The sequence below is a fragment of the Juglans regia genome, chromosome 1, assembly GCF_001411555.2.
Source record: "Juglans regia cultivar Chandler chromosome 1, Walnut 2.0, whole genome shotgun sequence".
Lineage (NCBI taxonomy): Eukaryota > Viridiplantae > Streptophyta > Magnoliopsida > Fagales > Juglandaceae > Juglans > Juglans regia.
This window is the reverse complement of record NC_049901.1, coordinates 38,424,124-38,437,600: the sequence shown is the minus strand read 5'-3', so window position 1 is coordinate 38,437,600 and position 13,477 is coordinate 38,424,124. Positions and strand designations below refer to the sequence as shown.

The 13,477-nt window shown below is 33.7% G+C and overlaps 1 protein-coding gene across 2 annotated transcripts; it reads right to left on the bottom strand.

The window, feature by feature from the left end:
• Positions 1-149: 149 nt before the first annotated feature.
• Positions 150-4,277, bottom strand: LOC108986652 (ninja-family protein mc410). 2 transcript variants are annotated; one of them, XM_018959347.2, is made up of 3 exons: positions 4,112-4,277; positions 1,499-2,599; positions 150-911 (listed from the first exon to the last, which is right to left on the bottom strand). In XM_018959347.2, the coding sequence occupies exons 2-3, from the start codon at positions 2,505-2,507 to the stop codon at positions 445-447; spliced, it is 1,476 nt and encodes a 491-aa protein (XP_018814892.1). In that variant the 5' UTR covers positions 2,508-2,599; positions 4,112-4,277; the 3' UTR covers positions 150-444. The 2 variants fall into 2 exon arrangements, with proteins under 2 accessions (XP_018814892.1, XP_018814901.1); XM_018959356.2 differs by having other exon boundaries at positions 1,499-2,619; positions 4,112-4,263.
• Between the last annotated feature and the right edge of the window lie 9,200 nt (positions 4,278-13,477).

Here is a 13,477-nt window from a genome sequence, read left to right as displayed (position 1 = left end):
AACTATATGCAATTTTACCTACAAATATCATCCTCATCGAAGCCTCATACCAACTATACAAGGTCAGTTGCAGTACCCTGAGAACAAGAATTCTACTTTTGACATTTAAGACAACAAATCCCATAAGCTAGTGGGGGTATCATGTTGGGTTTCACAAAGCAGCTAAAACTCGTACCATTTATACAAAAGTGGTTAACATTTTTCTCAAAAGGTACTGTGAAAGGCTTGATTCCACTATTTGACCAATGGATGACAGTAGAACATTATTACATACAAATGCAATATTTGATTGCAGATGCCAAGCCAACTGAATAAACTAAGACAGATAACTAAGCAAGCACATAGAGAAAAGGAGGAATCTCACAGGAGTAGACAAGACCATAGCCAGGTTTTCCTCCATAATTTTCAAGAGTTAATAGTCTAATTGTACATAATGATACAGAATCAGATCTGAGCAGAGGCAGCAGGATTGCTACCAGGAAATGTCACTGGACTAGTGCCATTCTCTGGATTAACATGCTCTTCGCTGGCATGCCGAACAAACTCTTCAGTAGACATATGGGAACCATGACAAGCGCACACAATTTTAATTTCGTTTGTGCTGTATCTGTAAGTAACACCAGAAATTGTTCTACCATTTGGGCCTGAACCAGTGGTGGAAACCCATGGTAGGTTGGGGTAAGAGCCACATCCCCCAAATTTCAGCTCTGCTGCAATGCCCGGCTTTATAGCTGAAAAATTGATTAATGAACCATCTGCTGTCGAACGATCAGAAGCGTCTTTTGCCTTGAGGTTTGTGCTACTCCCTTTCAGATCTTCTTCCACCTGAGAAGAGGAGCCTTCCTCAGGGCCATGCTGTTTGCTATCACCTTTGGCCCGTTCTAATGTCCTCCCATCATATTGTGTAGCCTCTGATGAATTAGGTGGAATTACCAGCAATGGCAGGCACATCAATACAAAAAAGGGTAAGAATTCATTTCCAATCATAAGCCTTGACCCGCAGTAAAACATAATACCATACGGTCAATATCAGTAATCAATTTTAGCAGAACTCTCAACAGTTAATTTTTAATAACAGTATAGCAAGGGATAGACAGAGACACTAGGCCATTGGAATAGGTCCTAATTTCACTGGTTGAAAGATGGCAGTGTCATGCAATTATATCATCTAGCAATAATATCCTGCAACCAGTTAAACTTTAATGTGGATCAAACTCGGGCTGAGTAATCCCAGTTCTCCCTAGGGCTTTAGTTATTGAATTAATTTAGCATCCTACGCCAGGTGACAAAGCAATGATGAACAACAAATGAGTCAAGATTGACATTTCAACTATATGCAGTTCATAGTCATGAAAGGTAAGGCTCCTTTGTGTGCTGAGGAATTGGGAAAGGTAAAAACTGAGTATATTAGACCAAACGCTTGTCCACCAACTGGATTTCAACCATGTTTCCTATTAAGTTCTAAAACAGTTAAAAATGAAACCTTGAGACATTTTACCTGAGTTTGGTGGACTTCTGCCAGCATAGGGTGAGTGGAACTGTTGTGGTTGAGAAACCAAACCCCAGGAGTTATCCTTGTCTAACATAGGAAGCTGGACTGGCGAATACCCAAACAATTGTGGCAAGTTTCCAGGATTCACAGGTTGTGTCCCTGATCGATCACTACCGGCAGAAGGCATCCCCTGCAACATTCCCGGGGGTGGATGGCCTGATGTGCTGGGTACCCCAACAGAGTTTGACTCCTTCACATGTAAAGAGTAAGGCACATTCATCATGTTTACTGTTTGGACGGAGAAAGGAACACCGTAGGTCATATTGCCAAGCTTAAATTCATTTTCCGACGGACTATTAAACCTCTTTTGCCCATTTAAGTCCACACCGCTTGAATCAGCCAACCCATGAATCTCCTTTGGAACCTCAGCAGACCCACCAACTCCAAAGAATCTTTTGGGGCCATCATCATGTTGTGAAACAAACCTTGATGTTGAGCCCTCAACTTCAGATTCTGCCACATCTTCATTTTCAGCAGTTGAACCATCATCTGTTGTTATGGAAATGTGGGATGCTCTAGTCTTCTCATGGAAAACAGCATGCACTTCTCTCTCATGCTTCTTTTGATGGTTTATGTCATCAAACATCATCTTGCGCTTGTTAACTGCCTCTAGTCGTTTTTCTTCCTCAATTTCGGCAGACTTGTTAATGTTTGCAACCCAGACTCCTCTCCCATTCAAGTTTATAGAAGCATCTGCTTCAGCAGTGGTCTTGGAGAGGTCATTAAAAAAGTTCTCCTGAAGCTTTATTGACTCACTTCTCTGCGATCCGGTACTTGAGTCTTGCTTCTGGGTGCCAGCTTGGAGAAAGTTCTTAAAATCATCCACTACTTTATTCCCTCTATCACCTTCTTCTAACTTGATATCTGAGGAGCTGCCATTTTTACCCTTGGACTTGATAGACAATCCACCACAAGATAAACCCAAGCTAAGCTCAAGCCCATTATCATCTTCCATTTTATATGAAACCAAAGATTATCAAAATGGCTTAAACGTAATCTTTTCTGCTTCTCATTGTCAAGTAGATGAATTCCCTAAGGATCTCAACCCTGAAGTGATGAGCAACCATCTTCAAGATACATCCATGAAAAAGAAGATTTCACTACAAGTGAAAAATCTATTATCCATCTATTATAATATATAAATTTTGTAGGAGAGAACTTAGCTCCCCTTTAGCCACATCGTCTGCTCCCCCATTATATACACCATTAAACGAATACTAAATACTATATCTACTTAAAGTTAAGGTCATTAAATGGAAAACATCACTTCTGATTGAATTAGTAACTTTCAATTAATATTAGCACTCTTTTAGTTTTCCAAGAATGTTTTATTTTTTCTTTCTCGACTCATGCTTTTTTACCTTTGACTGGTTTCATGAAAGGTTATTGAATTTTAGATGAAGTTAGAGCCTATAAGTTATTACTTTTAGTAATTGACTAATAAGCAATGAATTTCGGTAGCAACAGCACAACCAAATACAACAATACCAATAAATCTGGTAAATATTTTCATTAAAATTGATATTTAACTCACCCCCCATTTGGTGATAAATCGATCAATACAAATAATTTCTGATTTGGGGTATATCTGGTGATTTTCCATTTATATTGCACGGAAGCCTGAACGCTACAGAGGTCCAAGTCAAACATTTCCAGTTGCGGTCCAACAAAAGTTTATTGCCAGAAAATGGAAGATGCAAACAACTACAGAAATTACTACAGGTCTTGGATATCTAAGAATTCAAGTCAGTTTAGTAAAAACACCAAGCAATCTCAACGTATTTTTTTTTTCAAGAATGACTTTTGTAAAGTGAGCTAAAACTAAAATAAATTGAGCAAAACACAGTCTAAATAAAACTTACCCAGTATACAATACACTTCCAGAAAGCAAAAGTAATCAACTTCATAAACAACCACACCAAATCGCATCCATACTAAATTAGATCCCCATTCGCACATAAGACTGGTTGATAGCTGAAAGGGTGTTAAAGAAGAATAGGTACAAAATTTCCAAACTTAGGTTTTGCCTATTGCCTACTGCAGAAAACAAAATACTTGATACCGACTTTCCCTAACACAACCACATCCGTATTTGAGCAAAAATCTTCACATTCAGGAAAAATAACAAGAAAAATTGAGACGCGTTCTCAAAATTTCCTTCCATATCTTTTTTCCTCGCAACTAGTTGGAGCACCCAGATCTGCCCATCACCAAATCACGCATGCAAAGCCCATAAAACGAAATTGAAGACACCCAAAAGATGAACCCTCCCCAAAAGAAGAGAAAGAAACAGATTAGAGCGGTTGAGCCCCCAAGTAGAAACGATAGGATGCATTATTAACTATCAAATTACATTCAATCCGAGGAGAATCTAAGTCCCATATTTGACACATATATACCTTCATCAAAATCCCATAAGATTCAATGACCGAAGCTCATCGATTCCCATAGATTGCCAACAAAAGAAAACCATTAAGTTTCAAAAGCTTTCCCAAAGAAAAAAAAAAAAAAAAAGTTCAAATAAAGAACACAAACAACAAAGACAAGAAAAAGAGATACCTGAATTAAAGGCAAGACTAGATCAAAACTTACGCCGTCTTGCACAGAGCAGAGTGAGCCAGGGAGGGAGAGAGAGAGAGAGAGAGAGAGAGAGAGGGGAAACGAGGTAGATTTTTGGAATATAATAGTGGTAAGGAAAGAAATTGTTGAAATGAAAACCACCTATTTCTTATTTTCCTTTCCTTTTTGTATTTTGGACATGTGATGATCATGTCGATTCTCTTTTGGTCATTTTGCTATTATTTATTTAATCATTTCTGTTTGATATTTTTCACCGACTCGTCCTTTCTCCCAATTCTTTTATATTTATTGTTCTTAAAATATCTCTATAATACGAGTTCGCTCCGGACCGGAAAAATTAATCGGATTGAATGGTTCGATCCAGATCGGATCAACAAATTCCATTCGGTTCCGGAGTTTATAAATTTTAAACCGGATCAGATTGGACAGACTGAACTCTTATATATATTTTAAAAATATTTTTTAATAATTTAATATATTATTTTTATTTAATAATTATATAAGTTAATAATGAATTTTTTTTTTTAATTTATTATCATTGACTATTTAAAATATTTTTTAATAATTAGTTAAACAATACACATTAATAATTCAGTTAATTTTAATTTAATAATTTAAATAAAATTTTTTATTAATTTATTTAAAAAAATAATAATAATAATTGGGTCCTATAAATGTTAGGTCCAATCCGATCCAAAAAAATAAATTTCAATCCATCACTCCCAAGACCATACCGGACCAATTTACAATCCTAAATACATACATAGGTCTGTCTTTAAGATTGCAACCTTCATTAATGCTTTACTGATTATAAACTTTGCTTTCAAAATGCAAAACCCCCCAAAAAAATTTTAAAGCCTAAAGGTAGGTACAATGAAAAATATTTTTTTTTTAAAAAAACTATAAAAAGATTATTAGATATTGACGCGATTTAATATAATTTAATGTATATTGTGTTAGATCTACTTTATAATAAAATATATTTCACAATTTAATCTAATATATCAAATTTTGTAAGATTTTTGTAGAAAAAAAACATTTATCCATATAAAAAAAAAAAAAAAAAAAAACACCCCTACCAAACTAGACAGTAGACACAGAATTATTGCACGAAAGTAGGTGTACCAACTTATTTATCTTGTTTGATTAGTTAATTGAATCTCAAATCATTTTATTTGTAAGTTTGTCTTCAGAATATGAAAACTTACAGGATAAAAGATTTAATTTGTAAGAAAGGGTACTTAAGATTAATTTATTTATTTTTAAATCACGTTCGGTTTTATAAATTAGAATTTGAAAATTTTGTTATGATCTTGAGCTTATATAATCAAATTTAAAAGATAAAAAAAAAGGATGAGAAGAAAAATTCAACTATGACTATTTAAATTATAAATAATGGTAAGATTTCTTTAAACTTTGGAATCTCTCTTCAATTATCATGCATTTTCAAGAATTGACCAAACCATTTTGAGCTTTTAATATTACGTTGGACTAAACTTACCACAATCCCAATAATACGTCTTTGGGAAGTTAGGCTAAGGCCTGGTTTGGATACCAAGATATTTTAATCTCACATTATTTCATATCATCTCAATATCTAAATATTATAAACATAAACATTTTTTAATTTTTAATTTTCAACTTTTTCATCCAATTATTACCTAATTATTATAACTTTATCAACCTTTTAAATAAAACAAAAAACAATTCAACTTTTTCAAATCTCAAAATAAAAATTATATTAAAAAATTATATTATAACACTATTTTATAATATTTTTATTTAAATTTTCTTTCTCATTTGTTAAAACCATATAAAAATTTTAATTCAAATCATTTCATTACTATTCACAAATCATCTAATCTCACTATCCAAACTAGGCTTAATAACCAACATATACTCTTATAGTCAATTGAAATAAATAAAAATATTTGCGAAAAGAAAAGGGATGGGAAGAGAAATAGGGAAAATTGATGTAATACATTATGCTATTATATAATAAATAGAGCATTTAGTGATTGTTTGGATTGAGAGAACTCTCAACTCATTTTATTTAATTATTATAATTTTTTTAAAATTTTACATAAAATACAATAAACAATTTAATTTTTTCAAATTCCAAAATAAAAATAATATTCTAAAAACATTTTATTAAACTTTTAACTTTCATCTTATCTCAAAATATTATCCAAACCTCCCGACCTTAAAAGAATTTAGCACACTGATCTCCAAACTTTGGCGATTGATCAATAGCCCTTTTATACAGTGTTTGGAGGGGTGTAAACAGTCCAATCTGGTTCGATTTTAGATAAAATTTAGGACCAAACCAGTATGTATCGATTTATTTCCATGATGAGATGACCATCAAGAATTATAACTTGTTAGCTTTTTAAGTTATTTTAAAATTTATTTTTTTAACAATTTTAAACGTTAATGGTCTTTTATAAAACCGGATCCATTAATTATAAAACTAAAGCGACATAACTTGTGAAAACAAAAGAAAAAAAATTAAAAGATTCCACTAACTTTAACTAGAAATTAATAATTTAAGTTGATGATATACTCTTTTTTATTTGATAGCTTTTACTCAATTACACATCAGGGAAATTATTCATTTCACTTGTACCCATCATAGTTCTTTTATTTGAAAAATAAAAAATCTTACACAAAAAAAAAAAAAAAAAAAAAAATTGTACATTGATATTACTTTACATAATAACGTCATATTTATTTTCACAATAAAAAAAATTTTACAATCTAATTTATCATAAAACTACATCCATGTTTAAATTTTCTTATGCAAGATTTGCGTGTAAACCTAACACTCTTTTTTTATTTTGTTAAACTGCTAAAAGTCTCAATTTACACCTCAACTACTTCATTATATATATTATTTGATTCTAATTGATAATATTGTCAGAAGTAGGTGATTTGGTTGAAGATTAGGACAATATATTCGTTTCAAAATTGAGAAACACTACACTAACGAATTTTTTTTACCGAATTTTGTTTTTATTTTTTATTTATTTATTTTACTTAATAATTAAGAAAATATTTTTTAATAATTTTATTTTTTTAAATATTTAAAATGATTAAAAAATATTTGAAAAAAAAAAAGAAAAAAATTTACATTATTTGACACCCATTCGGTAATGAATTTTGGTGAGAGTATCACCGCTCTTCAAAATAATATATTGTACCAACAATAATTCTTTGTATCAGCCATTATTTTTAACAACCCGAATACACTGGCCATGTTGGCACAATCTGAAATTACCAATTACTTCCCAAATAAAGGAAAAACCTTTAGGCCAGATGGGTGTGAAACTATTTTTTACACCGGCCAATAAACAAATGCCACGTAGGCATTCCAAAAAGAGAGAAATTGCAGCCGCATACACCCCATCTCTCCCTCTCCCTCCCCCATCTGCACTCGACGCCAATGGAAGGAAGCCCCAAAAAAATTGTCTTATGTTTGAAAGGTTAAAAAAGTTTCCCTGTTTGGTGAAGTTTCAGATATTGTAAAAACCATATTTATTTATTTGTTTTTCCTTCATGGGTTGTGTTTGTTGATGGTTCCCTCTCATTCTTCAAGGAGCCCCTTGTCATTAATATACCTAGTTATTGTAGTTTTGTGAGCATGCAGTCTATAAATTGATGAGTCCTGCTACAGCCCCCGCTCCCTCTCCCGCTCTCGGTCCCGCTCAGTGTAAAATGTAATGTTTTTTTATTTTATTTTTTTATACAGGTATTTTTTAACACTATAAAATATTTTTAGAAAAAATAAAAAAAAATTATAATATCATTAAAAAACACTTACTTAATCATTAAGTAAAAAAAAAATATATTAAAAAAATAATTTTACACTGAGCGGGACCAAGAGCGGGACCGGGAGTGGTGAGAGTAGCATTATTCTAAATTGATATAGCTGAATTTTTGTCTAGCAACAAATCTCTCTCTCTCTGATATGGAAAATGGGTGATTGGAGATGATTAGTAATCTTTTGAGTATTAGCTCTATATATTTAATGTAATTTGAAGTTGAATTTTGCAAACAATTTTCCGATTATTTTCAAATTCCTTCCAGAGGCGTTGAGTGCAGGTGGGGGAGGAAGAGGAAGAGAAAGAATGAGAGGGAGAGATGGAGAGCTTGAGGTTTTTTCACTGCGGAAATGTTAGAATGTCACCGATTTTGTCTCTCATTTTTACCGTTCATATATGTAAATTTTTTTATTTAATATTGAGAAATTGAATTTTAATGTATTGATATATATATTTTTATTTTTTAAAAATTTTTAAATAAATAAATAAAAACCCAGTCCTGGGGGAACGTAGCACGACTCTTTTCAATGCACTGAATAGTTTCGCTCACTTGTAATGGTCTGAATGGTAGTTTCTCAATTTGTTATGTTGTAAGAAAAGGACACGTCACTTGCACACTACCCGGTGTGGCCAGTGTGTTAAAATTTTGATTGATCCGTAGCACGACTCATTGTACCAATTTGCAATTTACTTGTGTCATCAATAGACACTCAAGATCCAACAAGCAATTCTGGACCTAAGCTCAAGCTCATTATCATTTCCATTATACGTGCAAGAGCAGTGATACAGTGACAACCATAATAAAATAATACTTTTCATTAATTTAAATACATCAAATCAGAATCAAAATAAAATATATATTTAAAAAAATATTATTTTATTCTAAGACGGTAGAAAATTAGTAAAATAGTTGTTGGTTTATCATTTCTGATACATGCAATAAATTTTCAAAGCCACATACATGAAAAAGTGAAAATCTCAATTATATTTCAATGGATCTTATCATTTTTTCAAGAGAAATGATATTTACAATATTAGAGTTTTCAAGCCCCGTGTATCCTTTTTGAAAAAATTGGATAAATTTGAGATTTACATAAAAAAAAATAATGCTTTTAATAGTGGATCCTATTTTTTAAGGGAGTGTGCGAAACATACACACTCCAAAACTATATCTAGTATTACTCATTTTTCAAAGTCTACTGACAACACATCTAAAAAATCTTCTCAATCCATATACATCTTAAAATTGGATTCCAACACTTTTACAAAATCTCTTAAAACTCATCTATATTTTTATAAATTCCTAAAATTTCAAGAGAAATTATTATTATTTTTTAAAATAACCTCAGTATTCATTCGTTGATCTGAAACAGTATTACAAAGTTTTTCCATTACTCAAGATACTCTCAATACAAGCCAGGACTTATTCTATCCAAACAATTTCAGAAAACAATTATAAAGCTTCTTTAGCTAGGCAATGTGCTGCCTCATTAGCTTTTCTATAAATAAACTTAACACTCCATTGACTTCTTCCCCTTAACAATTTCTTGGCTTATTCAATGACACATCCATATCTAGAAAGATCTTCTTTTTCTTCATTAAATGCATTCACTATGACTTGATCATCACCTTAAAAAACAACTATGTTGAAATTAAGGTCTCTACAAAATTCCATGGCTTTCCTGAGTGTATAACCTTCTACTGCTGCAAAATCAGATACAAGGCTTCTTTGTTCACCAATAGCAGCTATAATTTCACCTTTTTTCATTAGTCCTCCATTTATGTATCACCATAATTGAATCAGACCAGACATCTGCAGCTGCAGGGCAGGACCCTAAGGCATGTATTGCTGTTTCTGCTTCCTTCTTACAAATTGGACACAGTTGTTCTTTTATAATTCCCTTCTTGTAAAGACTGTTTTTTGTAGTTAACAGTTCTTTTGCAGCTTTCCACAAGAAAATTTTGGTTTTCCTTAGGATATTCAAATTCCATATTACCTTCCATCTGTTCTCCCCTTCCCTTCCATTTGAGCACTCACCTTTTGTTGTCTCCCTCCTCTTCATTTCCAGATGATAAGCACTATTGACAGTAAAGAAACCTTTTTTAGTGTACCCCCATATTAATTTATCTTCAACCTTCATTTTGCTCATGGGTGAGCTCCATATCTGCTCTGCTTCTTCTTCACAGAAAATTTTCTTGATCAAATGCTCATTTCATTCCCCACAGTAATCAACTCATAAACTTTGGCTTCTTGATCTAAAATTGTGCAAGGATATTGGACACAATAAGAGGAAGGAGTTGGTAACCACTTCTGCCCCCAAATTTTAATTTTTTTGCCATTCCCTACTCTCCATCTTAATCCTTTATTCAACAAGTTTAGAGCTCCCCAAACACTCCTCCATATGTGAGAAGGTTTATATCCCAATTTTGCTTCTGTCAAAGGGACTGTTCTGAAATATTTTTCTTTAAACCCTTGCTACCATACTCCTCGAGTCCTGTAAGAATCTCCACCCTTGTTTAGCCAATAGAGCCATGTTGAATGACTCTATGTCTTTGAAACCCAACCCTCATTTACCCTTAGAAGTCTCTAGTTTTTCCCAACTGCACTAATGCAAATAGTTACTTGTCTTTTGATTTCCCCACCAGAAATTGGCCAGTAAAGAATTTAACTCCTTACAAAAGTTTTTTGGAAGTTTAAATACACTCATAGTGTAAGTTGGTATTGCTTGTAGGATTGCTTTGATCATTACCTCCTTGCCAGTTGTTGACAGAAAATCATTTTTCCAGTTATTAATCTTATTCCACACCCTTTCTTTTATGTCTCTAAATGTGTTATATTTGGATTTTCCAACTACAAGGGGTAGTCCTAGATACTTCTCATAACTGCCCTTCATAACTACTCCTCCTAACTCCATCATCTTCTCTTTATCCTCAACCCTCGAGTTGGAGCTGAAAACACTGATGTTTTTTCCTTATTTAAGAACTTTCCAGAGGCCTTTTTATATAAAAACAAAAGCTCTTGTAACCTCAACCATTCTTCTATTTTTGCTCTCCCAAAAAGTATGCAGTCATCTGCAAAAAGCAGATAATTGGCACGTATTCCACCCCTTAACACAATTACCCCTCTAGTATTTCCCTTCATATCAGACTGGTTTAATAAAGAACTGAGGTCCTCAGCACACAAAATAAAGAGGTATGGTGACAAAGGGCCACCCTGCCTTAGAACTCTTGATGGATGGATCTTAGAACCTGGTTTACCATTTATAAGAGCAGCATAACTAACAGTGGATACACACTTCATAACAAGATTAATCCATTTCTTGTAAAAACCCATCCTTTCTATCATTCCTTCCAAAAAAACTCCACTAAATTCTGTCGTAGGCTTTAGACATATCAAGCTTGATGGCCATATTATCCAATCTGCCTTTTCTCCTTGCTTTCATGGTATGCAATACCTCATATGTCACCATTAACATGTCAGTTATTAGCCTTCCAGGAATGAAGGTACTTTGATTGGGTGAAACTACTTCATTCAGAAATTTTTTTAGCCTATCTGCCAATGCTTTTGAAAAAAAAGCCCCAAAGCCATCTGGTCCAGGTGATTTCAAAGGGGCCATGTGTTTGAGAGCTTCCTCAACTTCATCTTTAGAGAAAGGTTTGGACAAATTGTCATTCATTTCTTCTGTTACACAGGGAGCCACTGCCTGCAAACAAGCTTCAATATCCCCATGGCTTGGGGTTATGGATTTGAACAACTTTTGGAAATAATCATTAAACACCTTGTCTATCATTTCAAGCTCTGAATGCATCTTATCCTGATCATAAAAAACTGTCTTATACAATTCTTCTTCCTCCTTTAGTTTGCACAGCTATGAAAAAACTTGGTATTACGATCACCCAGTTGATACCAATCCAATTTTGCTCTTTGCCTCCACTTTAAATCCTCCATTTCAAGACAAACCCCTCTCTTCTTGGAGTTTTTTAATCTCCACCATATTATGGCTCCCTTCATTCATCTGTAAGTTTTTTAACAATTCTAGTTTTTCTTTCAAGATTTTACCCTTGTCATTCTCTAATTGCTTGTTCTATTTAACAAATGCTCATTTGCTATCTTCCAGCAACTTCTAAAGTGTCCTAGCAGGATCTCCCCCTACTTGTCCAAGCATTTTTTATGACTTCCTCACAACCTTCCTCAAGAGACCATCTAGTCTCATATCTAAACATCCTCCTCCTCATCCATGCTATTGAGAGTTTCTGGTTCATACTCAGCAAAAGGGGTCTATGGTTTGAACATCTTGCTGTTAACACCTCTACCCACCCTTCTTTATAAACCTCCTTCTATCTTAAATTGGTTACTGCCCTATCAAGCCTTTTCTTTATGAAAGTCTTACTGTCATGCTTGTTACTCTAAGTAAATTTGTCTCCCCTCCAACCCAGATAAAAAAGATCTCCCCTTTCTAATACATTTATAAACATATTCATTTGCTTCTCCTGCCTTTACTTCCCTCCCACCTTCTCATCATGTGTAAAAATTTCGTTAAAATCTACCACCACACACCAACCCACCCCATCATTAGGTCTTAGAGAAGCCAACAACTTCCAAGCTTCTTTCCTTAAACTAGTTTCTGGTTACCCATAAAAACCAGTCAGCAACCATCTCTCTTTCCTTTCCTCATTTGTGACCCAAGCATTAATGTGTCTGTTTGAGTAATTCAGGATCTCCAACTCCACTGACTAGTCCCATAGAAGCATAAGACCCCCCTTCCTTCCTTCTGGATCTACTACAAAGCACCCCTCACTTCTCACCCTTCTTTTTATTTTATCACTCTTTTCACTCCTCAATTTTGTTTCCATAAAAAAGATCACATTTGGCCTCTCTCCTTTACCAAATGGCAAAGGTCTTGAACTGTTCAAGGGTTGCTAAGCCCTCTGCAGTTCCAACTTAGTGTTTTCATAATAATTGGTGGGACTGTTCAAGAGCCTCCACCAAAACAATTTGTGCCTCATTCACCTCACTATTATTGCCTTTTACTTTTTTCCTCTCCCTTTCCCCCTCTTTTCCTTCACCATCTTGTCTAAATAGCCTTTTTGATAAACAAGAAGCACTGTTAGAAACCTTAGAGTTATTTTTTTCCCTTGCTTTCCTCTTCCAAACCCCCATAGTTCTTCCTTTTGCCTTCATTAAGTTGTCACTTTTTTCACTTTTTTCTCCCAATTCACTCATACTCATCCCGTCCCTTGATTCCTCACTCTTTTTCTCTTGATTCTGTTGAAGTTTCCTTCCATATTTCAGTGCTTACCATTTTTGCATTCCCTTTATCATCTTCTTGAAAACCTTGTCTTTTACACATCACCTCCTCACTTCCTGCATTAAGCTCTTCCTCCCTCTGAGTTTCATTTTGTTTCTGACTTCCTTCCTTCTCCTTCACACTATTATTCTTTTCCTCATCCTCTACACCCAATACATTTCTTACTGTCATTTTTTGTTCCCATCTCATATTTCTACCTCCTCTTTTTGCTTAAA